The sequence below is a fragment of the Colletes latitarsis genome, chromosome 4 (assembly GCF_051014445.1).
Source record: "Colletes latitarsis isolate SP2378_abdomen chromosome 4, iyColLati1, whole genome shotgun sequence".
NCBI lineage: Eukaryota > Metazoa > Arthropoda > Insecta > Hymenoptera > Colletidae > Colletes > Colletes latitarsis.
The window spans coordinates 27351582-27374081 of record NC_135137.1 but is presented as its reverse complement, the minus strand read 5'-3'; the positions used below and the strand labels follow the sequence as shown (position 1 = coordinate 27374081).

The 22500-nt window shown below is 35.2% G+C and overlaps 2 protein-coding genes across 17 annotated transcripts in view; both read left to right on the top strand.

Moving 5' to 3' along the window:
* Positions 1–119: 119 nt before the first annotated feature.
* Positions 120–4426, top strand: Vap33 (VAMP-associated protein 33kDa). Its single transcript, XM_076763871.1, has 6 exons — positions 120–522; positions 2186–2341; positions 2472–2581; positions 2698–2859; positions 2932–3033; positions 3160–4426. The coding sequence occupies exons 1-6, from the start codon at positions 465–467 to the stop codon at positions 3328–3330; spliced, it is 759 nt and encodes a 252-aa protein (XP_076619986.1). The 5' UTR covers positions 120–464; the 3' UTR covers positions 3331–4426.
* Positions 4427–8818: 4392 nt separating this feature from the next.
* Positions 8819–22500, top strand: part of Glut1 (Glucose transporter 1) — an 86122-nt gene continuing 72440 nt past the window's right edge. For 7 of the 16 annotated variants that reach the window (XM_076763841.1, XM_076763846.1, XM_076763843.1 and 4 more), the window contains exon 1: positions 8826–9565. The gene's annotated coding sequence lies outside the window, so the exon portion shown is untranslated. Of the gene's footprint in view, positions 9566–22500 lie in introns of all 16 variants that reach the window. The other 9 variants (XM_076763840.1, XM_076763839.1, XM_076763842.1 and 6 more) reach the window with 5 other exon arrangements.

Below are 22500 nucleotides of genomic sequence, written 5' to 3'. Positions count from 1 at the left end.
TATATATACAATGTTATATAGAAGTAATGTTATACAGTATCATAATATTAAAATTTTCAATTTTGTGCACGTCATATCCTCAACTGGTAGTGACACGCGTCATTTACATAGAATCATTTGTGTCGATGATTGAGTAAAAGTTCCTATCGGCTGGTAATCTCTTGGGATTCTACTTGGTAGAATCTACTGTTCGTATCGCGCGTCTTTTATCGGTGTTCCAAGTTTTGGGATGTGCAGAAGTAGCGAATATGATTAACGCGGTAACGTCTATTCGAGACGTAACGGCTATACTCCTGATAATTTTCCTTGTGACGCATGCGTGTTCGATTCGGAACAAAAATCAGAATTAGTCCAACGGAATCCCGGAAAGTAGCGAGTGTGAAACTGTAGTCCCATATCGTTATTCACGCGCTCGAAGGTGTTGCGGTTAATCGTTCGCGGGACTCGGTCGACTGCCAGGCAAGATGGTGAGGCCACAGCAAGTTTTAGAAATCAAACCGGAAAACGAACTGCGGTTCACAGGTACACTCAAATGACGAATCATTCTTTCGTACGCATTTCCTTCGCAATCTTTTTCCCTACCTTCTATTCCGTTTGAGTTTTGCTCGATCTATGACAGGGCAGGCGCATTGTTAATACAAGGTGCACACGGTCCGCTACGTTGTCAAGATGACGTAAGGTTGTCTTCGCCAGCCAATTTTGTTACATTTTGATTTATGACTAAACAGGATTATATACGATGATTCAGTGAACATCATCAGCCTTCTCGATCGTACCTAACCCCATTTGTTATACGTAATTCGTTTTCAATTCTAAATACAATCACGATTGAATTCTCATTCTCTCCTCTTACCTCCCTCCTCTTACTAACAGGTATACAGTCAACATATTCAAAGAGTTGTATCGCATACATTTAATTTTTGTACGTTATGTATGTTATGATATGTATTCTTGTATCTTTATGTTCTTTAGTTATTTTATGAAATATATTTTTTATAATCACGTCTACATTGAATATTATATTTCTGTTCTTGTTTAAACACCAAAATACCAAAATATCTACTATGAAGCAGGGGCTGATTCTATATGAAAAAATAAGAAAAACATTTGGTATAACATTTTCACATTCTGAACTCTGTTTTCAAGAAAATCAACTTTAAAATTTTTTCAACTTTGTAAACATGTCAGTTTCAAGGTTTCTTGACCTTATGCCTCTAAATTTTTTTTTATGGATATATATCAGAGGACTTGTTTATAAAGATGACATTTCAAATATTACACATTTAATATCAGAGTATGGAGCAATTCCAAAAATTACAAAATGATATTAGCTTACAACCTGTTCAAGTACCATGACTTTGTCAAATAAACCTGTATATATATATATAGCAATGAGGAAGACATTTTCAACAATACTTGTAATAGTGTATGTACCGTATTGCAGTATTGTAACAATGAGTAGTAGTAAGGAATAAATAATGAATTATCAGTAAAACCACTTTGTAATGATTTAATTACACAATTAATAATATTTGTAAACACTATCTTGGATGAGCACAAGTATGGTAGAAAAATAAATAACTAAATCATTTACAAAATTAAACAAACTTAAAGTCAATTTTCTCAAAAACAAAGTCTTGAGTGAAAAAATGTTATATCAAATTTTTTGTTATTTTTTCGCATAGAATCATCCCCTGCTTGGTTGTATTACAAATTCCAGTCCATCCCATATATGTTTGAAAGAATACATTGTATAATATTTTGCAAGGTTTTTTATACTTCGTTGTTTATGCTTTGATAAATAAAATATTGAAAATAACTTTCATCATTATGAACTTTTGATACAAGTTAAATATTATTTGACAATAATCATTTATAATATTTAAAAATCTTAAACAGTTCTTGATTGTAAAGTAATTAAATAATTTCATTCACAAGTGTGAAACATGATTTGTTACCCATACAAATATGTTTATATTTATTATTTTCTTTTTTATTGTATGCTATTCAATTCCTTGTTTATAAGGGTATTATATTATATCAATACATTCGCCATGTATATGTCATGAATGAAGTTTTTGAATCATAAAAATTATTTTTCATAGAAAATGTATATATTTTTAGTTTATAAAGTGAACGAGTAAAAAATATTATAGAACTAATAGATTTGTATAATGTATTGCAGGCCCATTCACAGAAAAGACAGTCACATCATATTTGTCATTATATAATCCAACGGATCGGAAAGTTTATTTTAAAATAAAGACAACTGCTCCAAGGAGGTACTGTGTACGTCCCAATTGTGGATATATCAAGCCAAAGAGAACCATTCAGATAGCTGGTTAGTTTCAAATATTGAATTTATGATATTCTTATATTTCATGATTCACTTGTAAAAGTTAATAATATGAATTTGGTAAGAATCTCTTGCAAATAGGAAAATTTAATTCACTAGGTATTGTATTTTCTAGTGTCTCTTCAACCATTCGATTATGATTCGACCGAAAAAAATAAACATAAATTTATGGTGCAATCTTTATTGGCTCCAGCAGACGACACTGGCGAGGATTATCTTGATATGGTATGTAAAGGACTGAGAATTGTATAGTATTATGTTACTAAGAATTTTTTGTTAGAATTTTCTCTTTTAATTTTATTCAATCTTAATTTATTACTGATTATAATTCTATTTTAAAGTGGAAAGATCCAAATCCAACGGAGTTAATGGAATCTAAATTAAAATGTGTATTTGAAAATCCTGTAACTTGTACTACGTCAGCAAAAACTGCTGCAAATAAATCTGAAGCTAGTACAAGTAATGGCAAAAATAAATCAGTTTCCATTAAACAAGTTGTAAAGGTAATAATTAGCATGCAGTTTGTATTGTTGTGTTCTAGTAATTGATTGATTATGATATATTTATTTCGTTAGGATAATGTCGAAGCGGAAGATAAGTTATTAAAAGTAGCACAAGAAGTTAATCAGCTTAGAGTAGAAGAGAGTACTCTTAGGCAGGAAAATCTTCAATTAAAGGTAAGAAATTAATGAATTTATGAGTTAGTTCGTTGCAAAATGTGTGATATAAAATAGAAAATATATTTTTTTTTATCGAAAGTTCACATAGTAATAAATAAATACAGAAATAATTTGTATTTGTAGGAGGATTTAATAAAATTACAAAACGCGGCATCGGGTTATGACGCTAATGTAGCTGCAGCTATTTTGACCTCACAAAGTAGTAGCCAATTGTCTCAAAATTATACCAACATCTTCGTTTTCGTTGCCATTGTTATGGTCATAGTAGGATATTTATTGGGAAAAATGTTCTGAGCAGCCATTACCTTACTGCATAACTTGGCACATCCTCTCTTCCCCCGTGTTTCTTAGCCTGCCCCCCTACAACCATATACCACTTATTGATTCCAAATATCGAAATCAGTCATCGTATTACGCGGCTGTTCATAATAAATATTATAAACGTGAACATATAGTGGTTTAAAATAATAGAATTATTCGCTGCAAGAGTGTACTTATACTTTGGTAAAGCGACGAAATATTAAATCCTTTTTATCTACAATACAGTGTAGACAAAGAAAGTTACGTTGAATTTTAAGTATTGAATCGTACATTAAAATGAGATGTTGTATAATTAAATTTATGTTGCTTCCATTTTTGTATTTCTTATAAAAGGATTTTCGCTTTACGAACTTGCTTACGGCTGTGTCTTTGGAACCATGTTGCCACTAAGTAAATTTATGTATAAGCCATTCCACGTTAAAACGTACAGATGAAAAATTTGTTGCCTCCAATTTCCTTCAAATTTGCGGCGCATTGACCAATTTCGTGAAATTTTTTAAAATTGTAATATCTAATACGTTGAAAATCATTTAAGATAGACATCTAAAACTTTGAATTCTTTATTTTTACGAGATTATCGATAGGTGTTGCAAATTTGAAGGAAATCTGGACCAAAAAATTTTTCACCTGTCCGTTTCGACATGGAATTGCTCGTACGGAATCACGAAATTTATTAAATTAAATATAACTCTTTCAAATTAATATACCCAGTTAGAGAGAAAGTGAACTCCTTAATATCGGAAAATGTATATCTTTTCATAAAAAAAATAAAGATGAATTTTTTATTTAGTATTCTAAAACGTACTTAACAATCACACATTGTAAGATTGTACACAATGTATTCAATTTAAAATAATGTGTTAATGTCTAACGTATAGTTAGAAAGGGAGGGGGGGCTGGCTGGTTAATAGTGGTTTTTGTCTCAGAAATTGGATACGCTGGCTCTATCCATCAGCAATGATATATCACATAAGGAATTTAATGCATTAAATTTTTTGACGCTTCAGTGTATTTTTATTTCTTTATGTTTGTCTTATAAAAATTCAAAATAAAGATATCTCAGATGTCACACGGCGGAAGTTTTTATATTTTGTACCTTTCTAACATTAATCGCATTTAACTGTTCGAAGTGGTACATGGTATACATGGATATGGTACCGCTTGAAAATTCATCGTAATGAGACCGTTCAAGTTTAATCGCTATGTATAGGGGCAAGCAGTTTGTAGGTTGTCACGTCACAAATAATATCGAGCACGTCATAGTTATTATGCGTACATAAAACATTTATGTATCTGTGCCTTACAAATAAAGGCAGCAATATAACTTATTCGTGCTTCGCTGACGTTTCAATGTTCTAATACTTCCTCGCTCTGTGTGGCTTCTCTGGCTCCTTCCAATAATGAAAATTAGGTTATTATTGTAGTATACGCAGATGTGAGTCATCGTTAACCCATTTGCATCATGACCCTACTTAATGTGCCATGTTTAGGCATCAGCGACGTTCAACTGACGACTGGCCCGTATCACTGCGCGTGGTCGGTCCTAGGTGCAGTATATGACACCAGAATTGTTCATGGAGTTTATTTAACGTGTACCTTTTGTGTTACATCACAAACAACACATTTTATATTTTTTTATAAAAAAGGAACAACATAGCGATAGTAAAGTGATCAATACATAATGCTACATCGCAGATATGGCATTTAAAAACTGTTACTTTTCGATGAGACTTGGATAAGCATGCAACGCATCGCTTTGATGTTCTGTTTTCCTTTGCTAGAGTTGCAGGTATCCGTATAGGAAAATGTCTGCCAGTACATCACGTTATCGAATCATTGATAGATGTAAATATTTGGCTAATTTTTGTTTGTAAACATGAAAAGCTCGATCTTTTTTATGATTTTTAAAAATTACGTAACTGTTTGGTAACATCATGTCTATGAAGTAAAAAAATTATTTCTTATAGGCTTTTTTTACATCTTCGCATTGTGTGAAATTTACTTAACATTTGATCGCCCACTCCACCCTGATTATAATTACTACTGTTGGTTTTAAACTTTTTTTTTCATAATTGTTAGTAAAACATCTTTTTTATCCTTCCACTTTATCGCCGCCATATCCTTTGTAGAAAATACAAGTTTCTCCATTTTGTAATTGGTGTAATTTTAGTTCCCAGAGGCATTTCTTTCCTATTAATTCTCACTATTCCACATACGTTTGTTTCTATATTATATAATTCTCGATATAAGGTCAGTGAACTGTACCAGTTGTCAATAAACAAACAATATCCTTCGTGAAATAACCCACTCTTTTTCAACAAATTTAACACAACATTTCTGCTAGCAGATCCAGTATCAGTTTTATCTTTTCCTACATATACATATATTAAAATTGTGTATGTATTTCGATTTCGAATCACACAGTTTGCAAGCTTAATACCAAATCTCGCTCGTTTTGTTCTAATAAATTTGTATATAATGTAAACGGCTTCTACATTCCATTAATGATTCATCAATCGAAATGCTTTTATTTGGTACATACATGCGAATAAAAGTCTTTTTTACTATTTCAGAAACATTTCGAATTTTTAAGAGCGTCATCACATTTGAAAAATTATGTATAATTAGCGTATGATTTTTGGCTTTCCACATGTAATTTTCATTTGTAAAACTGCCATGATCAACTTCGCTGTCATCACTTGATGAAACGCGACGGATATTATATCATTTCTATACTTGAATCCGAATTGTCAAAATCCATTGGGGCAACTAAATTTTAGTTTGACTTATGAAATTAGATTATTTTAAAAATCTTAGTTTGTTAAATTTAAATATAGATTGACAATCACTTACTCATATCGACAGTTAAAAAGATTTTCACAACAAAAGTAAAACTTGTTTAGAATATAATGAACTGATATATCTGAAGAATATTCAGTGACTGGTAATGAAAAACAATCGCGGGCTCGCGGAATAATCCGCGCTTGGATGCAAATGGGTTAAAACGGGTCAAATGTAAAAAAAATGTAAACATTTCTCGTTTACGGATTACATTGTTTATTATTTCGAAGTATATTTATATATTCGAATACACGTACTGAATACCAATTTTATATTGTTAGATATTTTCATCATTCTTCAAGCTTCTGATTCATACGTTTCGAGTTCTCTTTACATGTTGCATTTTACAGTCGTATTTCAAATGAATGTCCAATAAGTTATCAGTAACTTGGTAGAATGATGATGCTCGTATAATGTTGTGCAACGCGAATATTGCACAACGCGGCAGTTTTTCTCGATTAAAGTTATTAAAGCATTTCATCGTTTCACATATCTTTAATAATTATAAAGTGTATCCGATTGGAGTTTATCCATATCGCGTGTTTGTAAAATAAATAATCTAAACGAATAATTGTCCAATGTATGCCTAAGGAGCAAGTATAAGTTGCTTTTTTGTGTGGTTTACGAGAGACACGTTAGGGAAATGATTTGAGAATTCTCAGGTAAATAAATAACATGGCTACCGAAATAAAAAGTTTCCTAAGTTCCTATTAAATGTTTCTTGGTAAGACACGTACGAGGATAAAATTGTTTCGTCCAAGGATAGACTGTAGTGAGTTTTTTCACACAATTACCACTAGAACTCTTGAATCATTACGAAATGCCTCTATGTTATTATACATTATTACTATTCCGAAAAAAGATATAATAATCTAGAATTAAACATCGTTAACGCAGTTCAAAAAATCGAAAGAAGAGATTGCCATTATGTAAATAAAAAAATATATAAAAGTTGCAGAGAAGCCGCAATTATATGAATACTATAACGAAAACGTATTAGTGAACATATTGTAGAATAATTGTTCAATATATACACACACGTACATATATGTAGTATATAACTTTCACACTACATACGTCAAATAAAATTGTGGAACAACATTAACAGCGTGATATCTGTACTTAAAATATCATCAATCAATTTCTACGAAGGTTACTCGATATCGTCATAATATTAGATTTATGTAAATATAGCTACAATCGATTAGCTATTGTGAGATAATTTACCGATACATTTTCTACTTTTCATTCTTGAGAAACGAATACGCGAATCAAAGTAGTATAGCTCAACGCATAATCAGACTACTCCCTTCAGTGCATATGCACTCGTATACTTTCTCCGCGCGTCCGTCAAATGGGTCAAATAGGGGTATGCCGAAAAAACGGTAAGGATCATTAATCGAATTATGACAAATTCATAATCATCGGTCTACGAGATTCGATTTAAACAATCGTTCGTAACGCAACAATATTTTATAAAAATTCAAAAGTTCACACAAGTTTCTCTGATAAATAATAATTAATTTATATAAATAAACATTCTTAATATACATACGAAGTAACGAATATCAACTTTTAGATAAAGGAATCGAGCGTTTAAGAATATTCAAAACTCGTGTTTCTATTCTTCATCCCCTTTATGCGTCACGCGAAGGCTAATAATATTTTCTTTCTCGAAATCATCGAGCGCATCTACAAGACGTGCAAGGAGGGTAAGATTTGTTATACGATTCTAAAAAGTACACCGCCTTTTTCATCGTATCTGAGATAATTTAGATATTTTCAAATAAAATTCAGTTCTTTCACCGACACGTGACTTTCTTTGATCAGGCTCATCGAACGACACTCGTACCGAGATGTTCGACTGCGAACTAAAGTCGGATAGAAGTTCGTCAGGTAGGAGGTGCAGATAAATCAGGATCGGGGTAGAGGGAGGTGGGATGGCAGAGAGTGGAGCGGCGGATACAGCGCAGAGCAGCCTGATCAGGGTGGCGGCGGCAGTAGCGACTGGCTATTGATTTCAAGGGCTTCCTTAACCCCCCGCTTTGCCGCCGAGTGCCCGACGGCTTCAGGTCACCCCAAAGGGCTCCTAGTGCCCGCAACTAAAACAATTCCATACGTTTGCCCCCGTTACGGAGGCAACCTATCCGACGCGTTTCGATTCACAACCCTGACTTCCTAAACACGCAACTCGTAAAATTGTTTCTCCCACTCTTGGGCACGGACCGTTCCTTCGATTCGCCATTTAAGATTTCACAACGAACGGCGTTCGTACTAAATTCAAGAACGCTGCGCACAGATACGGACGCAAAACATCGATCAACCTATATTCGTTCAGAATCTTTAAAGCATGCGATCGTTTTCGTGACCCGTTGGCTAGGATTCGTGCAAGATTCGTAGAATCGAATCGGACCGTCTTAACCGATCAGTTAAAAATGGTAAACGAAAGTCGTTAATCGGATAAAGGACGCCCCAAATAAGGGACATTTCTTCAAAATTTCGCGGTTAAATGGCCGTTCCGAGACTCGGCGGTATGATGATCGAGGGGTAGAACAGACTAAGGGAGCGAAGAAGGGGGATAGGAACGGAGTAGGGGTGTCGGGGATCCTGGATAGGCAAGCACCCGTGGTAGTTACGGTACTGCGCGAGTCGGGCCGAGCGCAGACGGATCGCAGGGTGAGCCGTCGCTCGGCATACGTCGAACTAGGTGCCCTGCGTTGGGGCGTCTCCTGCCATCGAGCATCGGTGTCGTGCAGTCGATCGGGGGACGACCACCGCCTTCTTCGAGCCGCTGTTAGTTCCGGACCGAACCGGATTGGATTGGATTGGATTCGATTAGAACGAAACGGAACGTCCCGTCTTGTTTTTCCCGTTGATTCCCTAACGGTGTGTCGGAGCAGACACGGCGACGACGATGAGACAACGACGATGGTACTCGTGGTAGCGCGACCACAGTGCATCGTGGCCAGTGCGGGCGTCGGCATCGTCGTCGATTGTGCACGCGATCGGACGAGTAAGGAGATGGTGTCCCCGAATCGTACGGGGGAAAGTGACTTGGTTGCTAACGCTATTGCTGTCAGTGCCGCGTCCGCGTACAACGTCCCTGACGTCGTCGTAGCCGCTGCCGTTGCCGCCGTCACCGTCACCGTCACAGCCATCGTCACCGCCACTGCTACCATCATCGCCGCTGCTGCCGTTAATATCGCTGCCGTCACTACCGCTACCACCGCCGTGAACGCTCCCGCGACTGCCATCGTCAGTCCCGCCACTGCCAATACTGCCGTTTTCGACACCGCGAGCATGATCACCCTTGCTGTCAATCAGGCTTCCAGCGCGACTCGTCAGATGGTTTAACCCCCGTCCAAGGGTGAGTGCGTTCATTTCTAATTTCTTTCGCGGCCCAGCCCCATCCAGTTCGCCCTTTGATCTTTTTCTCCGCGCTCCGTCGTCCATCGCGGGGACGGGAACGAAAAACGCGTTTACCCGAGGAACAGTGCGAGAAAGAGGGAGAGTGAAACGGTATGCGGACGGGGAAAAGGAATCGAGAAAAAAAGAAGAGAGAAAGAGAGAGAGACAGCATGAGTGCTATACGTACGAAGAGAAAGAGATAGAGGGCACGAGAGAGAGGGAGAGAGAGAGAGAAAATGGAAGGGCGGGAGGGAGGGAGAGAAAGAGAACGAGTGAAAGAGGGTGGGAATGGACGATCAAGGAAGCAAAAAGACAGTAAGATCCGCGAAAGTTGCGAAAGAATCTATTCGTTCCATGAACGTCGCGTGTACGATCGGAATAGGATTTCTCGTTTCATTTTCCGCAATCGTCGTGTCCCGACGACTCGACTCTACATAACCTCCGTCAATCGATAATACAAGACGACGGCACCCGCGGCGCTCGGCAAGATCGGCCTAGGAACGAACACGGCCCCCACGTTCCTGGGTCGAATTAACTGTCGACGAACGTCGGACCGATACGCACCAATAGGGACTCGTTTCGTCAACGATCGCGCAATTTCGATGTTCGAGCGACTCTATTCGCGACGGGTCGCGGGTTCGAGCCCCGTGCGGTCGTTTCGTTGGGTGGCGAACCGCGTATGCACGCTTTAACCCCTCTCCCATCGTGTAGTATCTCCGCGATCGCACGGATGGAATATATACCGCTGGTCTTTGGCGGTTTATGACATGGCTTCAACCTCGCCCATGTTAATTGGCGGGGATCGATTTTCCTGGAAATGATTACACGGCCGCGGCCTCGCGGTCGTTCGATCGCTGCTACTGGGATCCTGTTCGAGTGTTAGTTCGCGGCGAACGAAGGCGTCAGCTCGCGAAACGCAGGCGACGCGGGCAAGGTAAGATAACCAAGACGTGGCCGAGCCTGGCCGGAGATAACCAAGTTTAGTCGTCGCGCGGTTACCATTCGAACGCCATTTGCGTGCGAGGCTGCGATATAAACGAGATCCGTTCCCGATTTTCGCGCAGAATGCACGACTGCACCGCCGGCCGATATACGTATACGTATACGTATACGTGAACACGCGTTGCGCGAAGCGGATGAATGAATGCTGTGAATAAAGTAAGTAGGTTAACGAGAACGACGATCGCGTGGTTCCGAAACGCGATTGCTTCGTTTCCGTTTTTCGTTTTCGTCCCCGACCACGTCTTCTTTATCGTTCCTTTAGATAGAAACGAGGGAATTCCATCGGTCGACTTCCGTTCGGATCGTAATCGGGAACGTTCGCCACTTCGACACGCACCGTTTCTCGGATTCATCCGCATACGAACTGGAAACCGCGCCTATTGTCGTACTGTTATCTCTACACGAACCATAATACTCCTGCCCGGGAATAATCATACGTATCTAGTTTCTGTTCGAATCGATGGCTGCAATTGTGTTGCTTGGAAATGCAGGTGCTCCGTTTGTATTCGTTACGCGCCGGCACGAAGTTGGAGGGAAAGAAACGCCTGGTTTGCCAGTTTTAAGGTATTCCTCGTTATTAGATAACGATCGTAACCGGGACTCGTGACTTCCTTTTACCGCGTGCAGCCGTTCCGAATTATCGTTTTACACGTTTGCGGATCTTTCGTCGAATTCCACTGCAATGTCGGTCTGTCGGTGGCTCCGCGACTTATGTTCCACTCGCGTTGGTAATGGTGCATTATATGTATATGTCTTCATGAAATTAGGGTTCGTTTAAAGAAAATATGATTACAGAATGTCTTTAAATTCAGTCTTATTTTATCAAAACAATATTACACAATATTTTTATTACTTTATTTGAAAATTATGTCGTTGTAATTAATTTTATTTGTTATGACCTACGACGTTTCACACTTACGTTTCACACTTACTTATTTTCTATTAGCCACGTGATAGGCATTTGTTCAAACAATTAGATTTGTCTTCGCATGCTGAATTTGATATGTATTTTATAATTATGAGCTAAACTTTATTTCTCTAATTACTTTTACTAATTAAAGAGAAATATCTATCTCTTAATCTAATAAAATGTTTCATTATGTTTCTTCCGACCTATGTCGGCTACTCTGAAATCAATTAATATTGTAAGTCCGGGATATGACTGTACTTAACTTTTCTTAATTTTTTTAAGCACACAGAATGACCGTTCTGCTGATATGTTTGTAATAAGAATTGATAACAAAAACTTTTTAATTATTTTCACACTAAGAAAAGTATAAAACATGCGATTTTAATTTTCATTAGGTTTTATGATAGAACTTTTGAAATCAGATTCTAATTACATTACTATATTTCGAAATTAATATTTCCAAATATTATATTATTTGTAATTTTTTTTAGACAATTTTCTTTAACGACTATTTTCATGATATTTGTGATTTTAAATTGTTTAAAAATGAGATAATAGTAAGTACCAAAGGAAGGTGAATAAGTATTTGAGAAGTAAAAATAAATAATGTTTATTGTAATTTTATGCATTGGTTATGAACAATACTTTTCTTCGAATGATTATAACAAATATGTTATAAACATGTGTTACGTATGTATTTGTAATAATTTCTAACGCAAATGTAACACCTACTCGAAAAGTAAACAAATATAGGATGATAAAAAAAAGTCAGAGGGAAGTGTAACTATAAAATGTCATTTATCATTGACTGTTGTGTGTCGATTCATTTTTAACTATTTATCTCTAAATACATCGCGCCAGATTATACTGCGTAATGAATTTAATATGTCAATCCGTACCATCGTCAATTGGAGCAATTTTATCAGGGAAACCATATTTCTGTGATGTTTTGGTCAGAGTGTACAGAAGATTGGTGAACTTGATAAAAGTGTTGAAATTGACGAAGCAAAATTTGGAAAACGAAAATACAATATACTATATAATAGAATGTAATTGAAGGGCCTTTTCGATTATTGCATTTTTATAATCTACAAATCGTACTATACATGTCTCTAAATTGCTAGTGTTATACTCCAATAATTTATTTATTATTAGATACAAAATAGTTAAATGGAAAAATGGTGTTTCCCCAGATACTTAACTTATTTATATTTTTAAATATGTACAAGATGATGCTATGTAATATACGAGAAATTTCAAGAATTCTTCAAATAGTTCCCATCATAAAGTTCACACGAACATATGTCCAAAACTGTACAGTTTTAAAGTTACAGTATGTTCAATAATAAATTCAGAAACTTTTACAGAATAATAAAATAAAATAATTGCTCAAAATGGACACCACCAACTAATATACATTTTTGTCGCATTAGTTGGCGAACGCGTTAAAAAATACCGGGAGTGTTTAGAATTTTTCATAAAATGCGATGATATAATTTCTTAATTAATACTAGATGAGATACAAAATTTTTTACATATGTTCATATGAACTTTTATGATGGTAATTATTCGAAGAGTCAGTCACTGAATTTTTACGTATACCTATATTTAGAATCATCCTGTAGATGTATTTTTTGTTTGAGACCACTCGTATAATCAATGTGATCGTAATTTCGGACTGTACAGCGAAAACCTGAAAAAGTAAGGGAACTTTATACTTATAAGGCATCGAAGAGTACATTAGAGCAGCGGTTCTCAATAGTTTTCCCTTGCATACTATCCATTCAGTATATTAAATATGGCCACGCACCACTTTGTAGATAGTGTCTATTTAAACACACGAAAACATTTTTGTTTAGAAAATTTTCCATGTAAAGTGCAAAAGAGTCATTTATGTTATCTCTGTTTTCCACACCTCTTCCCTCCTGCTATAAGCTTTACGGTACATGAAGTATAAGGGAGTATATACTTCTTAAGCTTTGGCGTATGGTAGTAGTATCACTTCTTTTCGCATATTTAACTGCGTGGAATTACATTTTGTTCCACATCTAATTACCTAATTTATTGTTTTAATGTTATAAACGGTTAAAAAATTGTTATCGAGAATGTTTTCAATGTCAGTAACCGCAGCTTTCACGATATCGTGCATTTTTCTTTATTTTGTCTTAGTTTTCACCTCAGAAATTATTTCGTTACTACGCTTCTAAAATGTGACGATAAGAATCATTCTTTACCTTTATGGACGAACTTTTCAATAGCAGAAAGAGATATTTTAGAAAGAAATGCTCTGTTCGGATAACAAGACGTTCGAATAGGAGAATATTCGTATAATAGAGCATTCAGATGATGGAGGTTTGGATAATGAATGTTATATTGTGTTCTGAATATGAATCTTTGTCGTCGAAACGGCCGTGGGGCAGATGGTATAACGGATGGTTTATGCGCTCGAGATCTTGTGGGTTTGAGTACAGCAAATACTTTCTTTTTATTAGTTTTTTTATAACTGTAACTACAACGTAGAAATAGTCTGCACTACGAACACACTTATTGGTATTAGGTCATCCTATAAATTCGTGTTGTTTGTCATTTTTAGATTGACAAAGATAAAATTGCGGAACTTAGTAGAAGAAAAACGAAATTTATCGGTTAAGAGAATGTCTGATATTTTAAAAATAATAACATCAACGATTGTAAAGATTTGAGAAAAATATGGTGGTTGTATCGAAACTCGAAGTATTGATTTCATACTAATTTATGAAGTGGAACCTTCTTAATCATATGACAGTAGAAAAAAAGAACTTTTCCTAAGATATTTAATAATTAGGGGTGAGAAATTGGTTTTATACAACAATTCTCGTAAAAACGTGGACTGTTAAATAAGAATCACTATGTTATTCCAAATTAGGTTTATTTTTTCGTAAAATTTTTATATGTATATGTTTGGTGGGATCGCGAAGGTTTTTGGTATTTTGAAACGAAACCAAATAATGAAATTTTCACATAAACGTCAACCACTTAGAAAAATTACCAAAATCGATAAATGCAAAACTTCCAGAATTATAAATTAAAAAGAAAGTGAGATTTCATCATGACATTGCTGATGGAAATTTTGTCACACCTACTTCATTTTACAGATCCCCATCGGATTATTGCTTAGTTTGTATATTGCAATACTTTTTCATGGGTGACAAATTTTAAAGTATCAATGTACTAAGAACAGTATTGAATTTGAATTTGAATGGAAAATTTGGGAAAGAGTTAAACAAGAAAAAGATATGACGGTTTTAGTCGGTTTAATTTTAAATTTTAGCACAAAATTCTCAATTAGATCAAAATATACCATTTTTCTTTAACAGAGAGCGGAATATCATTAGCAGCAATTTTCTTAATTAAAAAAATTGCTTCTTCTTTGTGCACGAATACGTTATTTTTCTCTATCATATAGCAATAGTTTTTTAAGTTTAATTTTGTATGCAATCTTATCGCTTCTTCAGCTGAGTCATAGTCGAAGGATAACATTAATTTTCTTAAGTCTTTTGGTACATTACTTTGAAATAGTCGATTATTTCTTCATCTATTGGATATATAAGGGATGTCGTGTTAGATGAAAAATAAGTATATTTGAATAAATTCATTCTTTGTATTGAATGTCTCATTGACACTAAGAAGTACTTCTCATACCAATTAAATTATATCTTAAATAAAATAAATAAAATCAGAATTAATATCTTTAAATCCATTTTGACTAACCAGGTCACAATAGATAGAAGATATAAGGATGACGTACGTTCGAGTTGTGTCATTGATTTTGAACAGTTCTTAAAATGTTATAATTAAGTAAAACTTCTTTGACCTGAAGCTACAGTTGCAGGTATTGTTAATAATAACCGAACAACTTAAATATAAATATAATTCTCAATATTCAATATAATTCTATATTTAGATAGGTTATTTGTAATTTCTATGTGAATAATATATTTAAAATATCTAACTGATAAAATTCTAAAATTTTGATTATCTAATAAACTCTAAAATTTTGATTATCTCATATTGTACATTATTTAGAGTTTAAAACAAATGTAATTTCAGTTTTAAAAACCGGACAAAACTATATTTTAAAATATTTTTAATTTTTTAACGCTCATAATTTTGCTAAAATTCAGCTAAAGTTAACAAAACAAAAAGTATTTTAAAATTTAAATATTCTACTTTTTATACTATAAACCACTTTTATCAAAATGGATGTTCAAGGTATAAAATCTGCTCTTTAAGTATCTAAAAGGTGTACAACTATAAAGTTTTTAATGTTTGTTTAGTGCTACGAATTGTGGACGACATTTTTTGCAACCTCTTAAGGGTGTATTTTGATTTAAAAACTTAATAAAAATCGATTTTTTTCATTTTCTACAATTCGTAAAATTATTGGTGTTTTTTTTTATTGTCTTCCAATTTGTAAAATTAACGGCGTTACAATTGCTTAAATAATACAGTTTGTAGCTTTAGCGTGCAATCGCAAAATTTTAAACACGTTTTTCTCGAAACCTCATCTTTTTAGTTGGTGCGTACGATATCTCAAACCGAATGGCTTGAAAATAAAGAATCTTCAGTAGTCATACTACTATCTCATCAAACATGAATTTTACAAATATTGAGTTTTTTATAGTTTTTTTTTAATTATCCAGATTATTTTTTTATCGCGGTTCACAGGATAGTCATATTCATACCAATCAAGATGCTAGTTTACGTTTTTCTTTTACATTAATAAATGTCTGTGTGCACATTTTATATATAAAACGGTAATGAATATGTTCTAAAAATTTTTCAAAAGATCTGTTATAAAGTTTTGAAGACTGAAAGTATTCAGGATTGCCTTTGATGTGATTGTACTCTTAAGATACATAAATTAATGTCTTAGGAGTTCACTATATTATGATGTTCGTTTGGTATAAATATAAGTTTGTTTATTTCGTAAAGTTACAGTTGCAGTGAGCTTTGTCATTTTTTAGGTGTGTTTTAGTCAATGTCAATTCGAATTCTGATCTATTGTGTTATGTGTATTAGTTAACTGTAAGTGATTGCGATTGGTGTACTTTTACAATTGGTGATGAGTGTCTGTGATTAGTGTGTTTTGTTCGGGGGTGTGTTATATTTAGGCAGGCATAGAGTGAAAGTTCGTGTTATTGCCTTTGGGTGTTTCGAGGATTTTTAGAAATCAGATGCGTTTACAAGGAAAGGTTACGAGCGTGAAAGTCGTTTTCAGAATACCACTAGGTGCAAATTGTAATATGTATGTATTTTTAGTATTGTAAAACCTTCATTCCATTCCGTTCATCATGGTGGACTTTCATTTCGAAAATAAAATTTGAAAATGTTTCGTGTCTCTAGTAATTTAGTTACAGAATTAAACGCAACGGAAGAAAGTCGTATCGGCAGTGGTAAAGTATTCAACTACAAATCCCAATAACTCTGGTTCGATTTTAGGAGAGTCCGTCGATGATTTTTCTTTTTAATGCTTTTCAATGCCAAACAATTTTTATTAACAATTTGACAGTATAATTAGTTTTTATATTTTTAACAAATTATATATTATTACGTATACGTTGCATACTTCTTTTCTTACATTGTATATTGCAATACAAATGTATGCTATTAATGTCTAAAACTTTCTTTATTGTCATTTACAATGAAACTACCCTAGTATGGATATGGACACTTATTTCGGTTACAATTAAACATATTTTTATTAATAGAATTAATGAAATGGGAGCTTTGTAGAGGGCTGTTTGAACCCCTAAATATAAGAATTCGTATCTTACTTTAAATATTTCTTATATTTTTGCATATTAAGTGCATTCTGTAGTTTTTTGAGAAGTAAAATTTCTCATAAATGCATAAACATTCGCAGTCTAGTAATAATACATGTAATAAATAATATACGATTTGTTAAAAGTATAGAAATAAATTATGTTGTTATATTGTTGATAAAAATTGTTTGGCATTGAAAGAACCTTAAAATCGAACCCGAGTTACTCAGACTTACAGTTGAATATTCTACGCTGCCGCCATGATTGTACCTGATCCTGCAAGTACAGTATTAGAGGCATAAAACATTTTCAAATTTAATTTTTAAAACGAAGGCCCACTATAACGAACCAAATGGAAGTTTTGCAATGCTAGACATGCATTACAATTTGCACCTAGTATTATTTCGAAAACAACTTCCACACTCGTAACCTTTCCTTATTAGCCGCATGTGGTGTGCAGTTGATCAAGGAATCCAAAGATACAAAACTACAGGCTATAAACTTTTGGTCACCGCTTGGCAATGGTCCTAACCGAACATACCCTACCATAAACTGTCGAGTTTAAATTCTCTTTCATTTCACTCAACAAAATCATACAACTTTTTGCAAAAAACTTTCCCCCAAAAAGCTTAAAAAGGCTTAGAAATTCTAGTCCTAGAATACCTCCTTGTAATTGTTTTGTCGAATAAAATTCTTTTTCTTCTTGAGGGTTTTACGTCGCATCAACTACGAGGGCATTAGCGACGAATTTCTGTACGTTGTTAACTATATCTTGTCGAAGATGCTTATTTCCTTCAGGTATTAAAAGGTGTTTCTTATTCCTGTTTGATTCGTTAGAGCTGTGTCAGGTGTTATGTCGTACTTATTTCTTATTTGTTCAGTTTCACTGCGCTTATATAGAAAGTAGTTGACTGTTAGGAGCTCGATACTTCAGTAGTTGCAATTGGGTTGCAATGTTTGAATCCGGTGTGTCCTGGGATGCTACGCCTCTTTCTTTTCTGTTAAAATTGTATTGGGGGGTTGGCTGGTAAAAATTGCTTTGGTTGAAGTTCATATCTTGTTACATTGTCCTTTTACAATTTTTATATTGCAAGAAAGTTGTGATTGTTTGAAGCTTGTAGTATAAATCCGCACGAACTTTGTTTCAATATCTAATAGATCAAAATTGAAGTGGGGCAATTTACATGTTTAACTTGTAAGAACAATGAAGATTAGTGAACTGTAGGTTAACCCTGTCGGTCTTGCACGGAATTTGCAACGACAGGACAGCGAGACCTTCTTATCCCTGGCCTTTTTGTTCGCCGATAAAAGCCTAGGTGTGCATGTGTACGTGCGCACCGTGTCCGTGATGCCATGCATACGTAAAGTGCATACTCGTTACCTGCATATGCATGCTCGACCGTACACATATATACGTTCAGGCTTCGGTGCGCTAAGTGCAGAGAGCGCGTACGATAAAACGTGTATACTTTCCTGATTAGTTTAAGGTAACACCCTAGTCTCTTAGGAGCTTAAGATGTAATACATCTTGCATCAGGATATCCAGCGAAGAAATTAACGCGTTCGAAATAGAAAACGTGACTAACGATCCGGTAATTAATCACGTAGTGTGCAATTAACGATTATCTGTTCGCGTGCACCGTCAAACGTCGATCAGAAATCAAAAGCGCGTGGAAATTAAGGATACTGCGTCCGCGGAAAAGTTCTTCTCGAAACCGGCCAAAGCGATTAAAATCGTTTCAAGTTCGAAGTTTATATTTACTTATCGATACAACACGATATTGTGGCGGAATACGATAGAAAGCGGGTAAAACTTCGCGGTATCGATCAACGTCGGATATTTTTTAATAAATCTCGGGGTGGTCGATAGCGAGTCCGAAAGTCGATTGTAAATTTCAGAAGTTTCCCTGCAAGATCTACGGAAGAAACATGGCTCGACGAGCGGTACGCTCATGACCTACTTACATTCGTGTTTACTTGATCGATCATACACATATATTTTTTAAACTAAATTCCCCTCCCCCCTCCCTTTTTTTCCTTCGCGATAACCAGTGATTGCGCATCCTCGTACTTGTTCTGCTCTAGAACACTCGTCCAACACTTTGCTTTTGTCGATTATCAATCTACTCGAACAATGCCGAGTGTCTTCGCCTTTTTACTTTCTACTACTATCGGTGATCGTGCTTCCATGCTCTCCATTCCCTTAACGCGTTAGTGTGTGTAATGTAGCACCCGGTGGTTCTTTCAGTTCTGTGGCTTCTATACAAATCCTCTGAAATGCATACTCCTGACCAGTGGCACGTTATTCTATAGGCAAGAAAGTTATCTGCTTGCCTAGAGATCCGATCAAAGCAGAGATTCTCTAGATCAATGTTCCAAAAACTGCTGCTCATTCGTATATCCAGGACTCATCCCTGAGGGAGTCGAGAAAATAATAGACGCGCTGTTGTGGGCGACACCTCCCATATTCGCCACCAGAGGGGCCCGCTCTCTCGCAAGCGCTCGACTAACCTTTCCGTTCGTATTGTATACGTTCCTCGACCGACTACTCAATATCACGGCGTTTAACCCATTGACTGCCAACTACGAGATATCTCGTAGTGTTTCTTTTTCAATAAAAATTACTGTAAATGCCATTTCAATACTAACTTAGTATTATTATATTTTGGGAAATTTCATGTCTTCTTTATAATAAAATCTTGCCTCCCAGGGTAAGACGATCTAAATTTGCTTGGAAGTCAATGGGTTAAGGCAGGGCCTGACTAGGATGCCTTACTATTGAGTCCCCACGTTCCTGCTATCTCGCTTATCCTCCGTCTAGTATACGCACCACACTGTCCAGAAAGAAAGATATGCGAAAGAAAACATCCTTTTATAATCAAATATATACTTGGAGTTGAGAAGAAGAATCCTTTGGTACTTGAGGTGGCTAGCTGCTCTAGGAAGAAGTGAGTGAGATAACAGGAGGAAAAAAGGAAAAGATAGAGGGGAGTGTTTCGTCCTGGGCCTGCTAATGGATTCATCAGTCAAAGAATGTGTACATATGTAAGAATAGGTGGGTCGATCGAGTACTTGTGAGAAACAAAGAGCGTCGTAGCCCTCTGTTGGTGAGCGCGGGAGGTGTCGCCACAGTACCTGATCTTTCTATAATTAGAAAAAGATGGTTGGTTGGTCTGTCTTACCCTTTAGAAGCCAGGAGGTAGAAAAATGATCGAGATCTTTAAATCAAGGATGTTTGTTGGTTTTTAGATTCGCATTTACGTTAGGCAACTCTTGGTCGAACAGTCGATTGACCTTAAGTGATATAATATTTTACCAAAAACTCAAGTGGTTTTATGGAAATTTCGGGCAATGTAGAAGTAGCCCACCCCTCTATTTTTGACCGATATATGAAATAGCAAGTGAATTAAAACTGTCTTTGGTGGTCAGATATTAGAGCTTCACATAATTGAGTAGTTTGTTTCAGAATTAAACGGTTGAATCTTGTTAAGCAATATATTACATTTATCAGTCGATATTCTCAGAACAGTCCTAAATCTTTATCCTTCAAAATAAGTTCTCTCATATTGTGGAAGATGCTCCAACTGTAGGTCGTCTCTTTATCCATTTTTGAATCCACCAGCGATGTTTTCTACTATTCAATTTTTGTAAAATTACATTTAACTGATATAACAAATTGATTGCAAATTGTAATGTGGTACGTGAAGCAGTTATACACACTGTACGAGCCACATTGAACAAAATGTCGAATGACCAGGTTGTTACTATAGTGTAAACCTTTTAATTAAACGTTTTGAGGTCGATCGACTTGGTTGTTCGACCAAAAGTTATCTAATGTAAACACGGTTTATGCATTGGTACATACAACTGCAGTCAATTTTATTAATATGTGCTTCAGAAATACATGTAAATATTTAGATACTTAAGAAGTTAAGGCTACATATAAAAAGAAGTAAAATATCGTATACTCCTCAGTTTTTGAGCTATGAATGAGTAAAGAAAATGTTCACCTTTGTGTGTCAACACACGCTACCACACGCATTAGTATCTTGTCTATACATGACGTTTACAAACAATATTATCGATTTTAAAATTTCTTAATAATCCAAATTAAAAAATCTTGAGAATTTCCCGATCCGAATTCATTATATTTTTACATGCAGAGATCATTTGAAAGCTATTATGCAATACGAGTGCACAATGTCCAAGACCTATGAGAAAGAATAGAAAATGGATTTGAGACTCTTCGAAAAACCATAATTCAAAAAGGTACGTAGGTAATTTGTTCATAGGACATCGTATAGATATTTTGGTGTGTAGATTCAGCTCCTTAAGTATTTACATGTATTTCTGAAACACTGTATAACGCGCCACTGCACCTGGCGCATATTTCCTGATAAGGATCGCTACGGAGAACGTTGCGAATATGGTTCACTGTTTCGGAATTTACGTATATTAGAACGAGGATATTATGCATAGGTATAGGTGTAACAGATAATATATGTATATTTCTCGAAGGACCCGTTGGCGCGGTGCCAATCCTAAATGTATCCTCAAGTCGTCTCTATGGCGCAGAAATGAGGAAAGCTTGGCTTCGGTGTTTACGAGAGCGTATTTCATTGATCCGTTTAAATCACGAGTGATCGAAATACAGGGTGGTATATGCAACTTGTGTATCTGCATAATTTCCAAAGTATGCGTTGCTCAAAAAAATTTTGTATAAAAAAATTGCATGGTTTGAAGGTGCACACTATGTAGTGCATTTGTATTTTTTATAGGTGAAGGCGTTTTGGTGATGTGAAGGTCGATTTTGTTTTTTTAAATGGAATACTATACTTTTTAGACCAAAATATGGAAGAATATCAAATTCTGAGTAAAAAAGTATTGATCTATATTAGCTCTAAACCAAATAACTCATAAGTAATTTCACTTTATTTCTTAACAATTTTCTTCACGTAATATCAAACAGGAGACTCAACCTTAAAACAGATTTTGCAAAACAGTGAAGATTGTCGAGAAATAAAGTAGAACTACTCATTAGTTATTAGGTTTAGGGCTAATAAAGGTCAATACTTTTTTACTCAGAATTCGATATTCTTCTATATTTAATAACCTATATATATATATATATATATATATATATATATATATATATATATATATATTTATTAAGAACCA